Source organism: Phaethon lepturus, unplaced genomic scaffold, assembly GCF_000687285.1.
Source record: "Phaethon lepturus isolate BGI_N335 unplaced genomic scaffold, ASM68728v1 scaffold4886, whole genome shotgun sequence".
NCBI lineage: Eukaryota > Metazoa > Chordata > Aves > Phaethontiformes > Phaethontidae > Phaethon > Phaethon lepturus.
Genome location: NW_010548162.1, coordinates 11,164 through 31,219, shown reverse-complemented (window position 1 = coordinate 31,219; position 20,056 = coordinate 11,164). Strand labels below are relative to the sequence as shown.

The following is a 20,056-nucleotide window of genomic DNA, read 5'->3' as shown; positions in this document are numbered from 1 at the left end:
CCCCCCCCGCATTCATGCCTCCAGTTTTGGTTCCCATTATCTTAATTTGCCTGGATCAGCTTTCACTAGTAAATACACAAACCACTGACAGCTGCTTCTATTTGCCAGACACTAAGACAGTTTATTTTTTTCCAAATATCTTTATTCAGTAGCATTATTTACACACCGAGAAATTTTCTTTGTGGCCTGGCAACTTGCTGAGATTAAGTTCTCTCACTATGTTCTGCTCTGATGCTGAATCAGGTCATTTTGCTCATGACTTTTTTTTTTTTTTTTCTTGAAGGCAACCAGGGTTGCCACAGAGGGATCAGCACGTTTGTTCACAGTTGATCATGCCGTTGCGACCTGACAACTATCCTGAGCTCCTGGTCGCAGTGGCGTGTTGTGTAGGTTTGCATGGGTAGGTGACTTCTGCCTGTGTGTTAGCTCTTGTCTTGCACTTCAGAACCTACATATTCACCTCAAGTAGCTCAAGTTACTTCTGTGTGGCATTCCAAACATGAGTCATTAGTAACCTGAAGCAGTGGTATCTGAATCTACAGCCAGCCAGCCTGCAGCTGCACTTTTCTCAGAGATATCTGGACAGTACTGTCACTCTTTAGTGTAAGCATCCTGAAATGGAAGGAGAGCCCACGGTTTCTGCATCCGATGCTTTTGGTGGATACATAGGGGTGCTTAGCATTGTGGGTTTCTTCGTTCTGATTACCAAGAGAATCTCTATGTGTGAGCTAAAAGTAAATGTGTCATTCATTTACTTACTTCCTTTTTGGCAGTGGTGTGATAGCTTGTGTTTTATGCAGCCAAATGAACCTGGGAGCTGAAAAACCGTTCTTTTTTTTCTTTCCTCTCTTGTTTTCCTCTTAACTCTACTTTGCCTACAGCGATTTCGTTTCAAGCTATTAGAGGTGTCTACTTCAAGGCAAACTGGTCTATTACATATTCAGTAGTGTTCAAAGCGAACACTAAGATACTGTATAAGAGATGAATAACATTGTCAAGGAACAAAAGTCGGCTGCGGTGGCCTCTTAGGAAACTCTGAAGTTTGGAGATGAGGTGTCTGCAATTACACGTGGATTGTGAAGTTAGTGAAATTGGAAATGGGCCTCTGGTAAACCAGTCACTCAAATGATCATGCTATAAAATGTTTATAATCCTTGAAGCAAACTATTTTAGTATTGCTTTATTGCTATTTTTGTAAATATTGTGATAGCAGTTATCGGTTAAAACTCAGGAAACTGTCATGGCTCTCTAACTTGAAGCAAATCTGGATCTATGATTATTCACATGTGGTCAATTATTCCCTTGACATATTCACAGTAGGAGAAGGGTAAAAAGAAAGGAAAAAATCACCTGTTTCTAATTTGGTTATTTCAGGTTTATTGTATTACTTTTTATTCTGATCATGGTAAGTATCCTTGTATCAAATGGTGAAAGTGTCAGACCAGGTGGAGCAGAAATTATGACAGAGGGAAACTGATTTCTCCAGTTGCCTTGAAGTGGCAGCTGGGGGAATGACAGGCTTTGAAATGAGGAGCATATCTATAGTGCTTGGCTTGAATTGTTCTAAACAAGGTGTTGAGCAGAATTCTCTCAGGTACAAGCTGATAATTTGAAAATTTCTTGGAGTATGGTATGTTTTGCTTAACTGACTGCAGTCAGAATTACTCACTGAGCATGAATTGTGCATGGACCTATTCTATCTTTGAGATTTAATAATTTTTATGATCTTCCCAGCCCTTTGCATGCAAAACATTTATTTCACAAAGTACAGAAAAAATTTGTATTGGCACTAATTAATTTTGCTGTTTTCCTTGAGGTTGTAATATGAAACTTAACTTTCAATGTCAGTAGATCCTGATTGTATTTTCAGGTTTATCCTTTTTTAAATAAAAGGGATAAATGGATGAAAAGATATGTGATAGTACCCATTTTTTTAGAACACATTTCTTCTGAAAACTAAAGATGAAAACTTCAGAACTATGTCCTAGTTAAGCTGACAGTCTTAGCATGCATATCCCAACTTGCAAATGTATCTTTAGGGAACCGTATAGGCCTCTATTAAATACTACTAGATGCATGTTTTTGAAGATGTCGACCTTACTTAGGCACACTTTATATAATACTGATACAGCACTGTGAGGTTTTAAAGCATTTGTGGGAGGTTAGATTGTTATTGATTTAGCAACTACTTTCTTAAGATGGATGAATCTCTCATACACTTTCATGAGTCAGAAAATGTAAGGTGGTTGTTAGTTATTTTTTCCTTGCTGTTGTACTTGTTATCCAGCATTAACTGCAAAAAAATCCCCCTATATTGTATATTGACTTACTGAGCAGGGTATCTTAAGTTTCTTTGCCAGAATGTGCATGTATGTGACATGCACAGGAGTAGATGTAGCCCCCTGTTTAGTATAAGGAACTACAGATGCTTATGTGTTGTCCACACTTAGAGGACTTTCTCGAGTTAAAAATTTTTATGCAACTTTGAAAACTGAAGACTGTTCTTTGTTTACCTTTGATTTCAGAGTGTCAATAGTATACCATGTCCTGTGACTGCAGTCAGAACTTTACCCGCCCTAGAAGTTAAACAAGCAGAAAGACCTTCAAGCAAAAGCAAAGATCCTCCTAGGGATGAAGAAAAAGAAAAGAAAAGAAAAAAACACAAGAAAAGATCTCGGACAAGATCTCGATCACCATTCAAGTATCATTCATCGTCTAAGTCCAGATCTAGATCACATTCAAAAGCAAAGCACTCACTTCCCACTGCCTATAGAACTGTCAGGCATTCAAGGTGGGTTTGGAAACCAAACATATTCTTTAGAGTTCTGTATGGGCTAACACTTAAACCATTTTTGCACTTCTTCCATTATATAAGCGTCTTTGTACCCATTACAAAGGGTGTAGTCACCTTGAAAACAGTAAATATCATTGAATGTGGAAGGTCTTTGAAAATAGTTTTAATGAAGTAACGAATCATTAATTTCTAATTACATAGTGCAGAATTTGTACCAGTAAATGCTTTTTCCTTCTGGTCTGTTAAAAACCTCGCAATAATACGTAGGAATGTGATTATAGCAGGAAGAGAACTTGCTACTAAGTCCATGGCTGTTGCTGGGGTGAAGTAACCAGACAATATTAAGATAAGAAATGGTGGAGAGAACCAGGTGGTTGAACAGCAAAGCTCAGAAGGAAAGCAAACAGTTGGGTAGCATGTGGAAAAAATAGGATGGATGAATGGCAGGAGGGATATGACAGGAATCAAAGAAGGGTGAAAACTGAGTTGATGAGGAAGGGAGACTATAGAAGAATTTAGCCCAGTGCAGTTAACTCTGTATTTAATCATTAATGGGATTAAATTCACTGTATTATCCAGCTATAAGATGACAGAATTAATATAACACAATATAATATATTATATTACAATAATATATTGTGTTATATTAATTCTGTTCATTACATCGAAGACATTTGGGTCTAGGCACCTTTGAAGTTTACTGTCTGTAAAATTTGTCATATCTGAATGCCCTGTCACATAGCAGTTACTGTGGTCAGTAGGAAGGGCTTGTTCTTCAGGTTGCATTCTCTAGACTATGCTACAGAACAGTGTTTAAGTAACTTGTAGTTCAAACAAACTGTGCGTATAAATACTACCACAGCTATATATGTATGTGATGCATGCAAAATCATACATTCCTTTATCTTTGTGGCCATGCCTATGACAGATGCTTCTTCCTGAAAAACAGCTTCTAACCCTTTACAGTGGTGTGACAGAACTTCTTATCTTATAATTTCTTTGTGCATTTATTTGTTTAACAGTCTAACTGCACTAATATGAGTAACTGTTAACACATTACAACTTTTTATTTTATACTAGATTTTTAAGGTTAAGTATACTTTGCTGAAGACATCTCTGCTATTCAGAGATGCAAGGAATTAAATGAACATAACGGGCTGAAATGATTAGTCTGACATGCTGCTTATTTGACTGCCTTTGACAATAGGTGGTCATGTTGCTCTTATGTTATGAGACACATTCCAAAATAGTGTGCCATTCCTTTTTCTGTGCTTACCAGCGTGTAAAGGAAATGGTGCTGAATGAAGGTTTTCTTGTTTAAGAAGTGAATGCAAGTCTTCTCAGAGTTAAGGGTATCTTGGGGAAAAGTCTCCTCGGCTGAATCACTCATCTTTTCAACTCTCTGTCAAGCCATATCTTCACTTGAAGCTCCCATGTCAATTCATCCAAGCTATGTTGCATGTATTTATCTATGATTTTACTGATAGATGGCAAAACCAAGGAGAAACTTCATAGTAATGCTAAAAAATATTTAAATCGTTGTATGTGGTACCTTGAAAAAGACAAAGAATCATCTGAGAAGATCCTTACCAGTACTTGGGTATGCTACTTAATAGGATAAAGATAATTCTGCATGTTGTATGAGTTTGCATCAGGCAGTAACCAGATTAATGGGAACTTGCAAGTTCAGTTTGATATACACTGAGATATGTCTTCAGTGACTTCAGAGAGATTTGATACCTGGTCCTTTTATAGAGTCTTGAACACTTTTACCACCTGGTCTACAATTGGTTCTGCTGGTGAAAAGACAAACAACAGCCTACTGAAGTATACCACATACATAGTGGATGGTCTCATTATGTTTTGGTTGTTGAGGGTTTTTTTTTGGTGGCCATAGTTCAGCTGGTGGAGAAATTACACAAAAATCACCAAGAATAGTTAATCTACAGGAGCTAATCTTTGTGTGCCATCTTGAGTGTGCCTCCTGGCACAAATCAAGTAACAGACACATAAAAGCCTTACCATCATGAATCAACACAACACCTCATTAAATCTGGTTGGATGTTTCCTAGATCCGCTGTTGTATTCTACAGCCTGAGAAGTCCGATAAGCTTGATACTGGCTAGCTGATTTTTAAAATTGTTTCAGAACAACTGCACCACATCTTGCACTGAAAACATTTTGCACATTATAAAACTTGACAGAAGTTAGAGCTGAACAGGAAAGGACTTTCCATTCAGCCTCTCTTTCTGTTCTGTGAGTATCAGTTTAAACAAAGGTCTCTGGAGGGTCTCTTTCCTACTCAGGAAACCCATTGTTCCTGGGAACTGAAGGCAGAATCATCAGTGCTGAGTGTGTGGACGTTCCTTTTGAGCTTTTTGCAGGCTATATGAAATGCCTTTAGTGGCAGTTATATCAGGTGGAAGACCTGTTAGCAAGATACATTCCAATTTCTATATATAGCATTTCACAAGAACATGACTAAATCTAAACTTTTGCCCAAGGACCTCTTGTAATTCAACTGTGGTGAATACCTTTCTCCTGCATCTGATACTTAATATACTGACTGTGTTGGTTTACTTTAATGTAGTCAGTAAAAACAAGCAAGTCTTATGCAGGATGCATCAAGTGTCTCCTTATCTGCAAGATGATGTTCTGTTTGGCTTCAACTAGAGTACTGTGTCCAGTTTTGTGCATCCTTTAGAAGGAGTTAGACCAGCTAGAGGAAGTTTAGAGGGAATCACCAAAAATTTTCAGAAGTTTAAAAAAAAAAAAAAAAAGGGGGAAGAGTGTTGGAATGACTGTTTGGGAGGACTGAAGGAAGTTGAAATGAGTCGTCTTGGCAAAAAAAAGAGGAACTAGAACATTCTTCTTCAGTCCTTGGGGTTCGGACAATAAGTAATGGATTTAAATTGATAACAGAGAGACTAGGAAGCTTTTCATAGTGTCTCAGTGGTAAAAGTAGTTAATACAGCTTGTGAATGCTCCGCTGTGGGAAATTGCTCTATCCAGAATTAGAGTTTGGAGAATATGGAATAGTCTTATTTCCTGAAGTCTTTTTTAGCCCAGCCTAGTTATGGAATAGTCTTATTTCCTGAAGTCTTTTTTAGCCCAGCCTTTCTAATTAGGGTCCACGTGGTCTCACATTGTACAAGAAATGGTGATGATTGAGGGTTTGCTTTACTGAAGGTGTTTGCTATGCCTTAACATGCTCATTGTATTTCCAAAATTAAAGCTCTCGCTCCTGAAACCAGAAAATTTGTAGAGTAATCGAGAGTGGGAGGCTGATTCATAAGCCAGTCAGATGCTGATGTGTTTGGTCTCTCAAATGTTTGGGCAAAAATAATGCCTTGTCTTAGTAATTGCCAAAAAAAGGCAAATGTTGCTGTCTAGAACATATGGCTGTTTTTCTTTCATTTATTTATTTATTTATTTATTTATTTAGTGTTGATTCAGAGAAAATTATTTTTCTGCATTATCTTGTCTCCTTCCAAACATGGCCCCTTTCATATCTCTGTTCTTCAGTTTTCCCAGTGCTTCACCTAGGACAATATTTTTTTCCTAGATGCTCAAAACATGGGAAGTTACAGCTTATGGCTGAATGAGTAGTTATGTAACGAGCCATACCCTCCTGGGATAAAATGTAAACTATTTCTAGAGGTTAATGTGTTCATCTTGTGGATGGTGCTTAGAGATAGTCTTTACTGTGTAGACATTAATGCTAAATCATACTGGAACATCCCTATTTTGAGCAGCTGTGCTTTATTTGAATGTCTCAGTCTAATGTTGTATGTTGGAGATTTTGTTGCCTTATTTTATTCTGTTCAAAATGTATATTCTAACCTACAAATCTCAATGTGAAGTGATTATTGATGCTTTATTTTACCTTAAGAGCGGACTGAAGAAAGCTGGTATTTTCCCTTTGTGTAGTAATTACTGCTCCGGTTCCTGTTAATCAAATAATTTAGAATAACAGACAGGATCTTTTTCTTAATAAACAAACTTTGATAGCTTTCTTGGAGAGTAGCTTTTTAAGTTTGAAGTATCTGCACAGTGAAAATAAGTATTTTGGATTTGAAGTTATTTAAACTTATTATATTTAAATTAACTGTGACAGCCAAAAGAGGAGCTATGCTTACTTCATAATTTTTCATTAGACTAGATTGCATTCAGATGATAATGATTGTAATCTCTAAATTGTAATAATGACTACTCAACAAAGGCCCTGTATTTGGGGAACAGTCTTAAAGCCTTAGATTTTGTGAGGTTTCCATATGGACATTAGGTGAGCTTCTATTTAAAAACACTTTGAGTAGTTATGATTTAATGATGTAAGTTGTTTCAAAAAGTAAGATTAAAAATCACCTTTGCTATGTAACTTATTGTGACAAGTTAATGAACTTTGCAATATGCTTCTTTGTATACCATTTTATATCACTTGTTTATCATTTATTTTTGCATTGTTAGAGGTGTAGAGGCTGTGCTTCATTTTAAAATAGTCTTTGGTGGTAAGATACAATTTTTGTACTCTTGCAATTTTTTACATTTTCTAATGCATCTTCAGCAGTATTAAAGTTGAAAAATTTTGTTCAAATAACATGAAGTTGATTTATAGCATGTTTTGGATATTCATTTTTCTGGGTAGCACAACCAAACCTGTTTTACATAAACAAGTTTAAAAAATCATAGCTCTATAAGGAACCCAAATATATTGGCTTAACTGTGGCATGTGGTGTGCGAACAGCAATTCTCTGTGTAAATGCATGTTATTTTTTGGAACAAAATTTCTGTACCAAAATTAGTCCCATAAAGCTCCTGGTATTGTACAGTTTTAATTCTACATCAACATGACAGATTACTCTTTCAATGAGTTTTGTTTAACTCTAAACTATGTCCAAAAATGCTGTAAGGTATTGCAGCTTGGGAGCTGTTAGTCCCAAAGAGGTAATTAGTTATTACAAATAAGTACTTAATGTCAAAGATGGGGCACATTTGTTAAATCTGTCTTGGAAAACAAAAAGGCTTTGGTACCTTTTGGTCATCCGTAGTAAATGCTTCGTCAGTGTCTGTTTTTCTAACTGACTTCAAAGCACCATTAAAAAGTTTGATGTGAAGTGTACCTGACAGCGGCGCTCTTCAAAGAGATGTAGGTTGTCAGTCACTGGAGTTCGCAGCGTGCTGTTCTGGCTGAGAAGTTAGGTTTCACAGCTGGTTGGCAGTAAGTGGAAATAATGACGACGTTCATCTGAATCTCTGTCTTCTACCAATAGATCTTTGTAGTACATGACCGAAGCTAATGATGTATTTGTATGTTCACGTGTGGTTTGCGTGTGTATGTGAGAGGAGAGGAAGGGAAGCAGAGGCACTCATTATGTACTGAATGATTTAGTTAGGTGAAATTTGGATGTTCATTTTGAACTAGAGTAGAGATGGAAAGTCTAAACTTCTCTTTGATATTGTTCATTCTTCTTTATACTGTCTAGTAATAGAGTAGTACTAATCCACGTAATTTATCCAGTTAATGAGTTATAAACAGTAATTAGTAGTGGCATACTTTATTGACAGGTAGCTTTCAATAAGTTTGGATAGAGTACACCTCTGTGTGTGTTTGTGTGAGACTTTGCCTCAATGTTAGGAATTTAAGAGACTTGGAAGTAGCAGTTCTTCGTAAAAAAGGTTGTTTGGGGGTTTTTTCCTCCTTCTGAACGGATTTTCTGGTTGCTGAGGCAGTGTCTATTCATGTAGCTTTAATGCCCGTTTTGTAATGAGACATGCCAAGCTTTGTAACCCTTTGAACTTTTGGGACTCTACTAACCACAAGTGATACGGACTTTAAAGGAATAGAGTGCCTTTTGAAAGAACAGTCTAATGAAAGTAATAATTGATGTATTGCAGTAAAACTGTTAAGCTATTTTTAATTGTTTGAAGCTAATGGCCAAAGTTCTTAACATTTGGTGATTGGAAGAATGTTGTAGAACCACAAACGTCAGTTCATAAAAATGAAGCTAATGCCTTTTTCTTTCTGATTGTTTGGACTTTTTTTAGGCTGGTCCATATAGGCATGTTTCACTAAGGTTCAGCTTTTGGTTAAGGGACTGAGCCCTTTCAGGATTCTAGTTAATACCAAAACTAGCACATTTTATTCTGAATGTGAAGTGTGTGCCTCCGTATCACAGACTCACAGCATCCACAGGGACACTGAGCATGGAGCCGAGTCTGAGCAGCTCATCAATGGCAGCAGCAACAGAGCGGGAAAATTATCAGGCAACTTCGACAACGAAAAGATTTGACTGCTGGAGCTCTTTTGAGGGAAATCCTGGTAAAATGTCAAGGTGTCTGACTGACCCCAAACTTTATAATCTGTTGGTTTTTTTCCTTTTTTAATCCTTCTGAATGGCCTGGTAAAGATCAGATTTCTAAGTGACAGTTAATTTGCAAGACTTAACTGCCATTGTGATTACTTTTTTTTCATTTTCAGTTGATCTCTTTTGCTGTAGGTGTAAGAGAAATGGCTCAGGAGTGTGTGCGTATATATTATATATATGATGTGAGTCTGCAGAAGATCAGTGATTTCACAAATGGCTTGCCTTTTTAGTCACTGCAAATTAGATATTTTCAAGAATAGGAATGTTTGGTATACATGGGATGACATACCTGTAGTAAATAAATAAGAAAGGCTTTAAAATAAATACACAAATAGAAATAAAATTATTAGAACTATATATCTTAGAACAAAACTAGCTGTTACCATCAGGAATTTTGGGCAGAATTGGGGTTTGGTTTTTTCTTTCTTTTTTCTAAGCTGGGTCCCTGAATTGCCCCTTTCTCAGTCTTCCCCCCTCCCTTCCATCTCTCAGGACTTTTCTCATTCCATTTATTTTGTTATTAAGAGATACCCAGGTTTTACTTGCACATCCACTTATTCCAAATCATAGAGAAAAAAGAGTTAAGCTCTTAAGTTGATCTCTGATCTTAACTGGGCATGCTTTCTTTTTTCCCCTCTTGATCTCTTTCTCTCACTTTTCTAGGAAGAATACCTCGAGTCAAAGTGCTAGTGCCAAACAACGCTGATCATGGGTTGTTGGTCACTTGCACAGGTGACAATATTGGCTGTGCTAGGATTATTCTACAGCATCAGGGACAGAATTTCCTGGACTTGTCAGTGTTGGAGAAGCACTGAAAACAAAAACTTGTATTTATCTCTGTGATGCAGCAGTTCTAAAAACATATCACTAATTTGAGAAGACAAGGTCAGGCCTGACAGTCCCAGGCTTTGAGCCAAATTGGACTTCTGCATATCAATGTTAGTAAAATCTGTTGCCACAAAAGGTGACTGGACTGAAGTAAAACTTTCCTGTCTACTAATACAGAGGTTGACATTAGCGCACAATACCAAAAAAGTAATTGCTTTCTTTTCCTCCCTGTTGGGAGTGAAAAGCAATGGATAACTACATCCTGAATGTCTTGTATGGGTAAGAAATTTTTATGCATCTGACAAGTCTTGGAGACTAAATACCCTATCTTGGTATAAAATAGGCATTTGAAAGGTGTTATATTTGCATTTGGTGACAGCACAATTCCACTGAAATAAAAGTAATGAAATAAGTAACAAAAAGCAAACTTTTGGATGTTTTTTTCCCTGCTCAGGTCACGATCAAGGTCACCTAGGAGAAGGGCTCACACACCAGAAAGGCGGAGGGATGAAAGAAGTGTTCCAACAGCTTATCGCATTAGTAATAGTCCTGGAAATAGTAGGAAACGCCCACGTTCCAAGTAAGTATACCCAGTCCTGGAGAAGGTTATGTCCTGGCATCGTAAAAGACTTTAAGCATTGCCTGATGTGTTGTATACTCTGCATTTTTTTATGTTCTGGAGCTTTATTTTAATAGACAAATAATTCTGTGGAGAAAAAAAAATAATAGAAGCACTCATTCTTCTTCCTGCATTCTTGCATATGTTTGAACACTAAACGTACAATCAAAATGGTGGACATTAATACGTTACTATCTCCTAGCTGTGAGGGTTCAGATGTTGTTTGGACTTTCATATTTCCTTCTTGTCTTATGCTCTGCTTGTGCCAGCTATATGACCTCTGCACAGAGGTCATACAGTGGTATTAGGTTATTCCTACTGGTATTGCGTGACATCTCATTATAGCTGTGCAAATAAGAGTAAACTCCCGTTTAGAAAATGGTGTGCTTTACATTTAGCAATTATTGTACTGGCAGAGTGGAATGTGAAATGTGAATCAAGAGATGCCTTTTTTGAGAGCACCTTGCGTATAGTCTCTGAACCTATTATAATCAAAATGGCATACCAACAATTATTTCAGCTTACCAATTGTAGAAGAAGAACATCTGCAAATTGTGTGCCCAGAAGGCTTTGAGATGTTTTGTGTCTAATGTTTTGTGGCATGTTGTGTCTTCAACATGCAAGGAAGTGAAAATTTTTCATGCTTGTATATGTACACCTGAAGTGTACACAAAACCCAACGCATTGAACATACAGAATTTTTCTCCTCATCAGTGAACATTTAGTCTTTAACCTGTTTCTCCATATCTCTTGTGGAGTAAGAAGCAAAGAGATTGCTTTGAACTTTATTAAAAAACTTCTGTTGTTTCTTAAGATAATTTTCCATCTCTTGACAGCCTCTAATTAATTGATGTGTGGTATGTATAATTGAGAACTTCATCAGTATACTTCAACTGATTCAGTTTTTCACATTCATCAACTTGAGATAATAGAGGCTTCTGTGGAATCCAGCATGCAAACTTTGTTAAGCAGAAAAGATATGGAAGCTTAAAATTATTTTCTTCCTACAAACACACACAAGAGTTTGTTCACAGCCCTGTGCTATTTTTAATGCAGTGTTGTGTCTGCTGCTTGACCATTCAGTATTTTAAGCTATAAATTATTTCTAGAGTTATGCCACTCCAAGTGGTAAATTATGGTGCCAGTTGTGAAACAAACTAGATTCCTCTTTAAACAGTGTTGTTTATATAGGTGGAAATTGTAAACTTTTGTTAGACCTCAAACAGGAAAACGGAACACTCCACAATAAAATATGTCAGTAAGTGGAAAAAAAAAAAATGTAGACTGAAGAAAAAATATAGTAGTTAAATATAGATGAAGATATTTTGCAGCTCTGATTGCAGAAAACGTACTGTTTCAGCCCTATTAGGACTGATGTTAAATTTTCAAGTAAGAATGTAGATGCTGTGATGGACCGTTTTTCATCTTCAGTTATAGCGTAGATTCTTTGCAATGGTGTGATGGAAGCAAGGGTTGGGTTCAAGGTCACTTAAAAGCTCATTGGCTTACTTGGGCTTTTTATGAGTGAGTAATGTATACTTTGCCTGATAGCTGAGAGCAAGTTTCAATCTTACATGGCAGCAATCAGCTAACTGATTTTTGTTAACCACAGTTACGCTAAGAAGTAGGCAAGCTTTAGAATCCAATACTGTCACGGGACTGAGGGTTAGGATTAATAAATACAGCAATATTTTAAATTTGCTCAGGGCATTAATCGAATATCAGTCATGATGCTGAATAGCTAGCATTGCTTGTAAATTTTTAGGTATTTTTCCAGCAGAAAATATGTAAGTACTTGGAAGCTATGCTTTACTTTTGTCTTGTTTGGGAATTACTGGCTCACTGCTTGTAGAATTAGGTGTACTTCAGAATAAATATAACAATTGTGTTTTCTTCTGCTTACCCTGGACCTCAGTTGCCATCATAGTCACTTTAAAAACAAGTCTAATGTAAATTAGTGTTTTAATCTGACTCTAGTGGATTACTTTCCACAAAGAATATGCATAGTTCTTTTATGCTACCTTTTGTACCTAGAAAAATATTAAAAAATAAGCCTGGTTTATAACAAATGGACTGTGCTAAAAACAGAAAATTGATAGACACATTCATTCAGCTGTTGTGATGTTTATTGATCATAATCTGAGGTGAAAAACACCAAAAAAGCTTACTGTAATATACTCTTCTTGCATGATGAATGTTTGCTGAGATTTTTAAAGAGCTAAGTATGAACTATGTTCAGAGCTTGATTACATGATGATGTTTTAAGAAACTGAGCAATTACAGTACTAATTAGCTAGTAAAGGAATAACCAACTTTGTAGCTGATATTTTTTGTATAGTCATGAAAATGTTAGAGGCCTGTAGAGCTGTGGATTTTTTCTTCTGCCACTTAATGATTATTTATGCAAGAAAAGTGTAAGGAGATTTTACAATTTTAACTCCTGAATGTTAAATTCTGTATCAAAATGAGGTATTTGTATGATAAATTCTAAGCATCAGAGGAGTACAGTATTTATATGGGAATTTAATATGTTACAGCATAGCTGCTTTTAACATAGCGAATTCCTAAGAAAATCAAAATAGAGGAACCAGTAACGTGATTCTTAAAAGATGGCTTCAAGTTTTACAGTGTTTTAAGATGTTCTAGAAACTTGAACAACATTCTTCTGACTGGACTTCTAGCAGTGCATGCTAGAGGGGGATGCCTACAATAAGGTATTGCCTAACTCTAATTAAGGCATTATTCTAGTAATTCTAATTACAGTAATATCAATACTGATATGTAAATCATACAGACATAAATTCATAACCATGTATAAAGATTTTTATAGTTCCGTCTCCAGTATATTACTAATTGAATTCTCTTTGAGTTTAATATTGCGTATGAGGAGGCTACCTCTGTTTCCCCCTTCTGTCAATAATGAACACATTAGGTATCTGTAAGTCCTTTGTTTCAGCTCTCATAGTGACAAACATTTGTGTCTCTAATTTTCAAGGCACAAACAGTTTGCACTTAAAACACATTTGCTGGGTCTAGTTTTGTCTGAGTGGCATACAAGAGCTTGTTTATTATTTTGGGCCTGCGGTTTGTTGCATTATAGATTGGATCGCAAGGAAAAGGGTAATTTCTTTTAAGAAGCAAAAAAACAAACCATGGATTTGCCTTGTAGATCTTTTGCATAGCTATGATTCCATGGTTTGCTCATTTATGAGCTGGGAAAATTGTAAGGGACATAAACTCTTACATTTCTCATTATATTCTAAGTGTCTGATGTTTTTGGGGAAGGAACTTCCCTCTAGCAAATCTCCAATGAGAGACTTTTCATTGTCATCCTTCAAATTACCAAATACTGGCCAGTAATTCCTGTGCACCCATGAAGTAGCATTCCTGAGCATTCCTCAGGTACTAGTAGTTGCATAATATAATATGTTAAAAAGAGCTTCTGAGAAAGTATTTTGCACAACCGTAGAAGTACCGTATTGGCGTAAGACTCCAGTGCTTGCTGAATGCATCAGAAGTAGCCTGTGAAAGAGGGCTGCATAAACTTTTAGAAGTGTGAAAAGTAACTTCAACTGAGCTAGTGTAATATTGCTTTAAATATCCTTCAGTAAAGTATTTTCTTCTTGCAGAAGTCCCCATGAAAAGAAGAAGAAGAGGCGGTCTAGATCACGTACCAAGTCCAAAGCTAGGTCTCCGTCACCATCCATGTCACCAGGCAAACCATCCACACACAAAAATTCTGTACATTCAACTAGTGTCTCTCCTGTGGAGAGCAGGGAATCCAGCCAGGAACGCTCCAGGTAATATGCTCTTTTACTGTGATACTGCAGAGATGATGTTTCTTGACTGTGTGTCTTTTGACCTAACTTCAATGGCGAGGAGTTCTCTGTGTGTGTAATGTGTGCATATTAAAAGTAGAAGACACTGGGAGGACAGCACTAAGTTCATCAGTCTAATGAAGACATTGAATCTCTGTTGCCTACTGGAGTAAACATCTCAACATACTCTTATAGTGAAACTGGTGTAGAAAATTCTAATTTGGTTTTACAACACTCTTAATGTTTCAATCACTGTCATACGTGACAATACTGCTGCTATGTAAATTTTTGGTTCAGGTTTACAAAGCAAACAAAAAGAGCTTTCTGTTATAGAGTAATTGTTAGCACACTCTTCTTACCAACTCCTTTTCTCTTCTCTCTTCTCTCTTCTCCTCCCTTCTCTCTTCTTCTCCTCTCTTCTCTCAATGGCATAACTCTTTGAAGCAGAATTTTAATAGAGTGCAAGATTCATAATTAAATTATTTCTACACAATATAGAAAAGTCCTGTCAAAAATGCCTAGGCTGTTGTTCATTTTTCTCTGTATCAGCTGGATGAGTAACTCTTCTGACTATGACTTATCATGGCTTCTAGCTGAATGAGAGAACTTTTGACTAACATGAGACTTGTACAATTAAACCCAAAATTGTGATGGTGAGAGAAATGCATTTTTAAAACATTTACTATAAATTTCTAATTCTAATTTTACTTTTTCAGGGGAGTTTCTCAGGAAAAAGATGGCCAAATCTCTTCAGCAATTGTGTCTTCAGTGCAGAGTAAAATCACTCAGGTACAAATTCAGAGCATGCTGTCTAATTAAGTGTGTCCATCATACCATTTTCTTCTCTTACTACTGTGTACAATTCTGAGCTTTGCATATGATGTAGAGACATGTTTGTTGTCATTCTTAATCTGTTTGTTTATAAGAAACTATTTTGTTGCTTCTCTAGCTACTGTCCTTTCAAGTTTAATCAAGCCTCTAAAGACCGAGCTAAATTCATTACGCTGCAGTATATCCACTGTTAAGATATGAAAGTCCACATTATGCTACAATACCCCAGTTACCAATAGCAGGCATTAGTGAGGGCCCATCTTACCATGTAGTGCTCTTAACAAGCTTCATGGAAGAAAGGATGGAGAAACACCTTGGAAAAGGCTAAGTTTGTAGTGTTGGCAGCAGAGGAAAAACAGGTCCTCTTGCAAACTCTGAAGTAAGTGTATGCTTGCATTAAGCAGTATCTTAAACTCACTTGTCTTACCTTTGTTGCTTTTATGTCTCTGAACTATTGTCATTATGATTTCATTGATATATTCAAGTTCACTGTGAATCATGGCATATCAGGTATGTGCCTCTATATGCTGTGCAATAATGTAAATGCATTCAGCTTCCCTAACACCGTGTTAAGATACCCAACCTCCGTCAAAATCATTCCATTCCTTTTTTAAAAGCTGCTGCATGGTATCACTCTTTAAAATTTTTTATTTCATTCGTCCTCTTAGAGTCTTCATGCATATTTAGCTTTCTTTCAATTGAGTGTGCAAAGTTTAGAGGAGGAAACCTCTTAATTATGTTTTGGAAAATTTACAATATAAAATCAGAGTTGCTTTTTATATTCTCTTTTTTTTTTTTTTTCAATGCACAGATTATTCTTTCAATAAATTAATATTGTTCAAAGATTTAGTTCTGCTAGGGAAATAGTCATAGTTGGGAATTAATACTAGTAGACTAGTACCATACATGCCATATTTGGTCCATTTTCAATGAGAAACCCAAAACAAGAATATTCAGGAAAATATAAGAGAGCAAGTATAGGGACCAGAGAAAGAAAATGGAGTATTAACGCCATAGCACTTCTTAGGCTACCAAACAAATGCATGGATATTCCTGATATGAGAAATGAGATATGAACTGCATCATGGTCTTCAAAGTAGAGTAAACATCACACCCTTTAAAAGCATATACCCTTCAGACAAAGGTAATTGGTTCGTGCATTTCCTGGGTAAAATACTGCTTATGGCATAGTGTTTGCTAGTTTAATATTAGTCTATTTGCTTGAAGTGCAGCTGTAAGAGGAGGAAAGATTGCTATATTAAAATGCAGTTATTAGTTACTATTTGCAGAAAGTAGAAAAGAGCAATGAAACTTTTGTGAATCTGCAAGGTATTTCCAAACATAAATCAGTTTAACAACTTTTTATCTCTAAGGGCCCGAAGAAATATAATTTATCTAATTATTAGTAAGATTATTTTGCTGCCAGTGTGCTGGCTGACCCTGACCAATTCAGTACCTTTTCTCATTCAGATCCTTCCATCTGTAAAGTGGAATAATGATGCTGAATTCCCCTATGAAGTGTTTTGAGAGCTTCAGATGAAAAATGCTTTAAAAGAACTACGAATTTTAATTCGTTTATATAGCATTTGTGAAGAAACGTTTTAAGTAACTTAATTCATTACCGATACACCTTTTTATTTTGTGATTATTTTTTGCAACCCAATTACTCAATGCCATTTATATGAAATTTCGTTTCCTTTTGTAATACTGTTCCCACTGGATACTCAGACAAGACTGAGAGTTGCTGTTTGGTTTTACAACAGTCTTAATGTTTCAATCACTCTGTCATATATGACAATACTGCTGCTATGTAAATTTTTAGTTCAGGTATACAAAGCAAACAAAAAGAACTTTCTGTTATAGAGTAATTGTTAGCAATTCTCTTCTTACCACCTCACTCTCTTTTTTTTCTTTTTCTGTTTTTTTTTCTTGTTTTTAAACCTTCAGTGGTTAGTAGTTGTGTGTTCATTACAGTTTTTGTGAAGAAACAATCACAGTTTCTTTCCATTTCAGTTGGCATGATTTCTGTGTTTTGTTGTATAGAAACTGTATTTATGCAGAGCACTTTGTAGCGTTGTAGTAAAAACAGCCTTCAGTCGCTGTCATAGGAACTTTCTCCAAATTATTTCACTAATTTAGCCTAGGGACTGTTAATATCTGATGACCATGAATCTAAACATTCTATGTGACTGGAGCATAAGAAAATCCTTTTGTGCAGGTTTTTACAATCACATGCTTTAGCTCTGTTCAAAGCCCAGGCATGTCTGATCATTTTCTTTTTATTTGCTACAGGATCTTATGGCCAAAGTGAGAGCAATGCTTGCAGCTTCCAAAAACATACAAACTAGTGCCTCCTGAGACGTGTTGAACTGACCATCAAGAAATTGTGTGGAAAAAGAACAATATGAAAAAAACTGCCTCATCTCAAATGTACAGCTGAGCTTAGCTCACCTGGTTCACAACTTGTCTAATATTACCAGAACTCAAGGAGCTAAAACCTATCTTTCTGTACAGAAGCGTCTCCTTGAAATTTCATTAAACTTTTTCAGCCAGAATATCTTTGAAAAGTTTTTGGTTTTTGTAAATTGATTTTTTGACTAATTCTTCAGTAACATTTTATGATCAGCAGTCTTTATGTGTATATTTGTAAATACCATGTTTCTGTGGAAAAAGTATTACACAATAATAAAGAAGGAAACATCTTTCATTAGCTAGAGTTTTTGTGGAGTCCTTAATTGTTTGCAGTTGACTTTTGTTACAAATACATTTTCTTTTTCTTTTAGTACTTTCTGCTTTTTGAAATAACTGTCTAGTCTGTGTGACCACCTTAAACTGAGAAATACTTTTTACCTTCCTTCATGCGCAGAACAAGCTGAGAATGCTTCTTTGCTTGAATGTTAGTAGTTGGGTAGTTTTTGGACAAGGGATGTGATTTTCTGTCCATCATTTAGAAAGATCTCTGAGCCTCTATTTGAAGAGTGGACTCTGAAGTCAATAACTAATGGTCAGTAGCTCCTTTGTCTTAATGTGCCTTGTTCTCTCTAGTTAGCTACAGAAAAGAGTGTATTTTTGTGGTCATTCAGCAGGCATACTTTACAGAAATCCAGCATTCTTCTGATTTAACATCTTTCATATGGTTGAGAAAGATGCTTACTAACTTATGTTTTACTGACATATACTTAAAACTTTTCAGGAAGCTTGTGGCCTCCATATAGTTGCATGTTTGTTTATTATGCATTCCTTGTTGTACACTGAGACTATTTAATTTTTAATTGAAATATTCTTACAATGAGTACAAAAAGACACGTGTGAATTTTCCCCAAGCCTGCTTTAACTATGAGGTTTTGTAATAGTTGGTGTATTCAAAAGGTGTCCTTATTGGCAGTTGTCTGATTCCATAAAGAGTAGAGTCAGGGCTTTTAATGACCCCTGAAAAACTCTGTGATCTATAATCAGAAAGATTGTGGTTATAGTGACTCATGTCCCAATTTTCTCAAATTTTATAGAGAGTAGGTGGAGGTTGAAGATGGATTAGAGAAATTAATGTGGTAAAGTTTACACTTATTCACAAACTAGTTGGTAAGGTGACTACATAGAACTACACAGATGATTAACTCCAAAATCTTCTGGTTCAAAGCAAGAAGAGGAGAAACAATGCATTGATATAATTCAAGCTCTGAGTAACATGATGGATAAAATGGTAGTTGGTATGCCACTTGCTGGTGCTCACTTGGAATGAGAGAACATTTAAGTCATTGTGAACAATAGTCAATCAGGTTTCTTTTCAGTTTTTGGCCAGTAATAATTAGCAGAGTGTGCTGGTTTGGGCTGGAATAAAGTTAATTTTCTTCACAGTAGCTAGTATGGGGCTGCGTTTTGGATTCATGCTGGAAACGATGTTGATATTTTTGTTCTTGCTGAGCAGTGCTTACACAGGCTCAAGGCCTCTTCTGCCTCTCACCCCACCCCACCAGCGAGCAGGCTGGGTGGGGAGAAGAATTTGGGAGGGGACACAGCGGGACAGCTGACCCCGACTGACCAAAGGGACATTCCATACTGTATGATGTCATGCTCAGCATATAAAGCTGCGCAAGAAGAAAGAAGGGAGGGATGTTCCGAGTGATGGCATCTATCTTCCCAAATCACCATTACGCTCCAGGGATGGAGCTCTGCTTCCCTGGCGATGGCTGAACTCCTGCCTGCCCATGGGGAGTGGTGAATGGATTCCTTCTTTTGCTTCACTTGTGTGCGCGGCTTTTGCTTTGCCTCTTAAACTGTCTTTATCTCAACCCACGAGTTTTCGCACTTTCACCCTTCAATTCTCTCCCGTGTCCCACCGCGAGGAGTGAGTGAGCGAGCGGCTGCGTGGGGCTTGGTTGCCGGCTGGGGTGAAACTATGACACAGAGTTTACGCTTCTACAAACAATGGAAAATGCTGTGTCTGATGCAGAAAAATTCCATTGTGCACATAAGTTGTGATGAAACAGAGCCATCTGAATGGTGAGGCAGAATCATGTTATCTACCATTTACCTAATTATTTCAAAAGTATTTGTAATGTTTTGACTAGGACAAAAGTAACTTTCAACCAGTGCGAGAGAGATAACATTTTCTCTGTACGTTTTGATGAAACAGTACTAGTAGAGACAGAGATAAAAAAGGACATAAAAGTAAATTTTGTAGGCAGCTGTTGTAGATTGTTGTGCAGTGTTAAATTTACAGCAGCTTTATTTTTCCCTCCTAAATGGAGTTAAAAGTCTCACCGTGGTTAAATAATTGGCAGCTTGGATGCCAGTTGTTTAT

The 20,056-nt window shown here is 36.5% G+C and overlaps 1 protein-coding gene across 4 annotated transcripts in view; it reads left to right on the top strand.

Annotated features, from left to right (window-relative positions):
- Window positions 1–17,971, top strand: part of SFSWAP (splicing factor, suppressor of white-apricot family) — a 50,969-nt gene extending 32,998 nt beyond the window's left edge. The window contains exons 14-19 of one of the 4 annotated variants that reach the window (XM_010289868.1): window positions 2,526–2,791; window positions 8,971–9,126; window positions 10,442–10,567; window positions 14,236–14,406; window positions 15,141–15,213; window positions 17,548–17,971. In XM_010289868.1, the coding sequence (XP_010288170.1) occupies window positions 2,526–2,791; window positions 8,971–9,126; window positions 10,442–10,567; window positions 14,236–14,406; window positions 15,141–15,213; window positions 17,548–17,613 (858 nt within the window). In that variant the 3' untranslated portion in view covers window positions 17,614–17,971. The remainder of the gene's footprint in view (window positions 1–2,525; window positions 2,792–8,970; window positions 9,127–10,441; window positions 10,568–14,235; window positions 14,407–15,140; window positions 15,214–17,547) is intronic. The other 3 variants (XM_010289869.1, XM_010289870.1, XM_010289871.1) reach the window with 3 other exon arrangements.
- The last annotated feature ends 2,085 nt before the right edge of the window (window positions 17,972–20,056 follow it).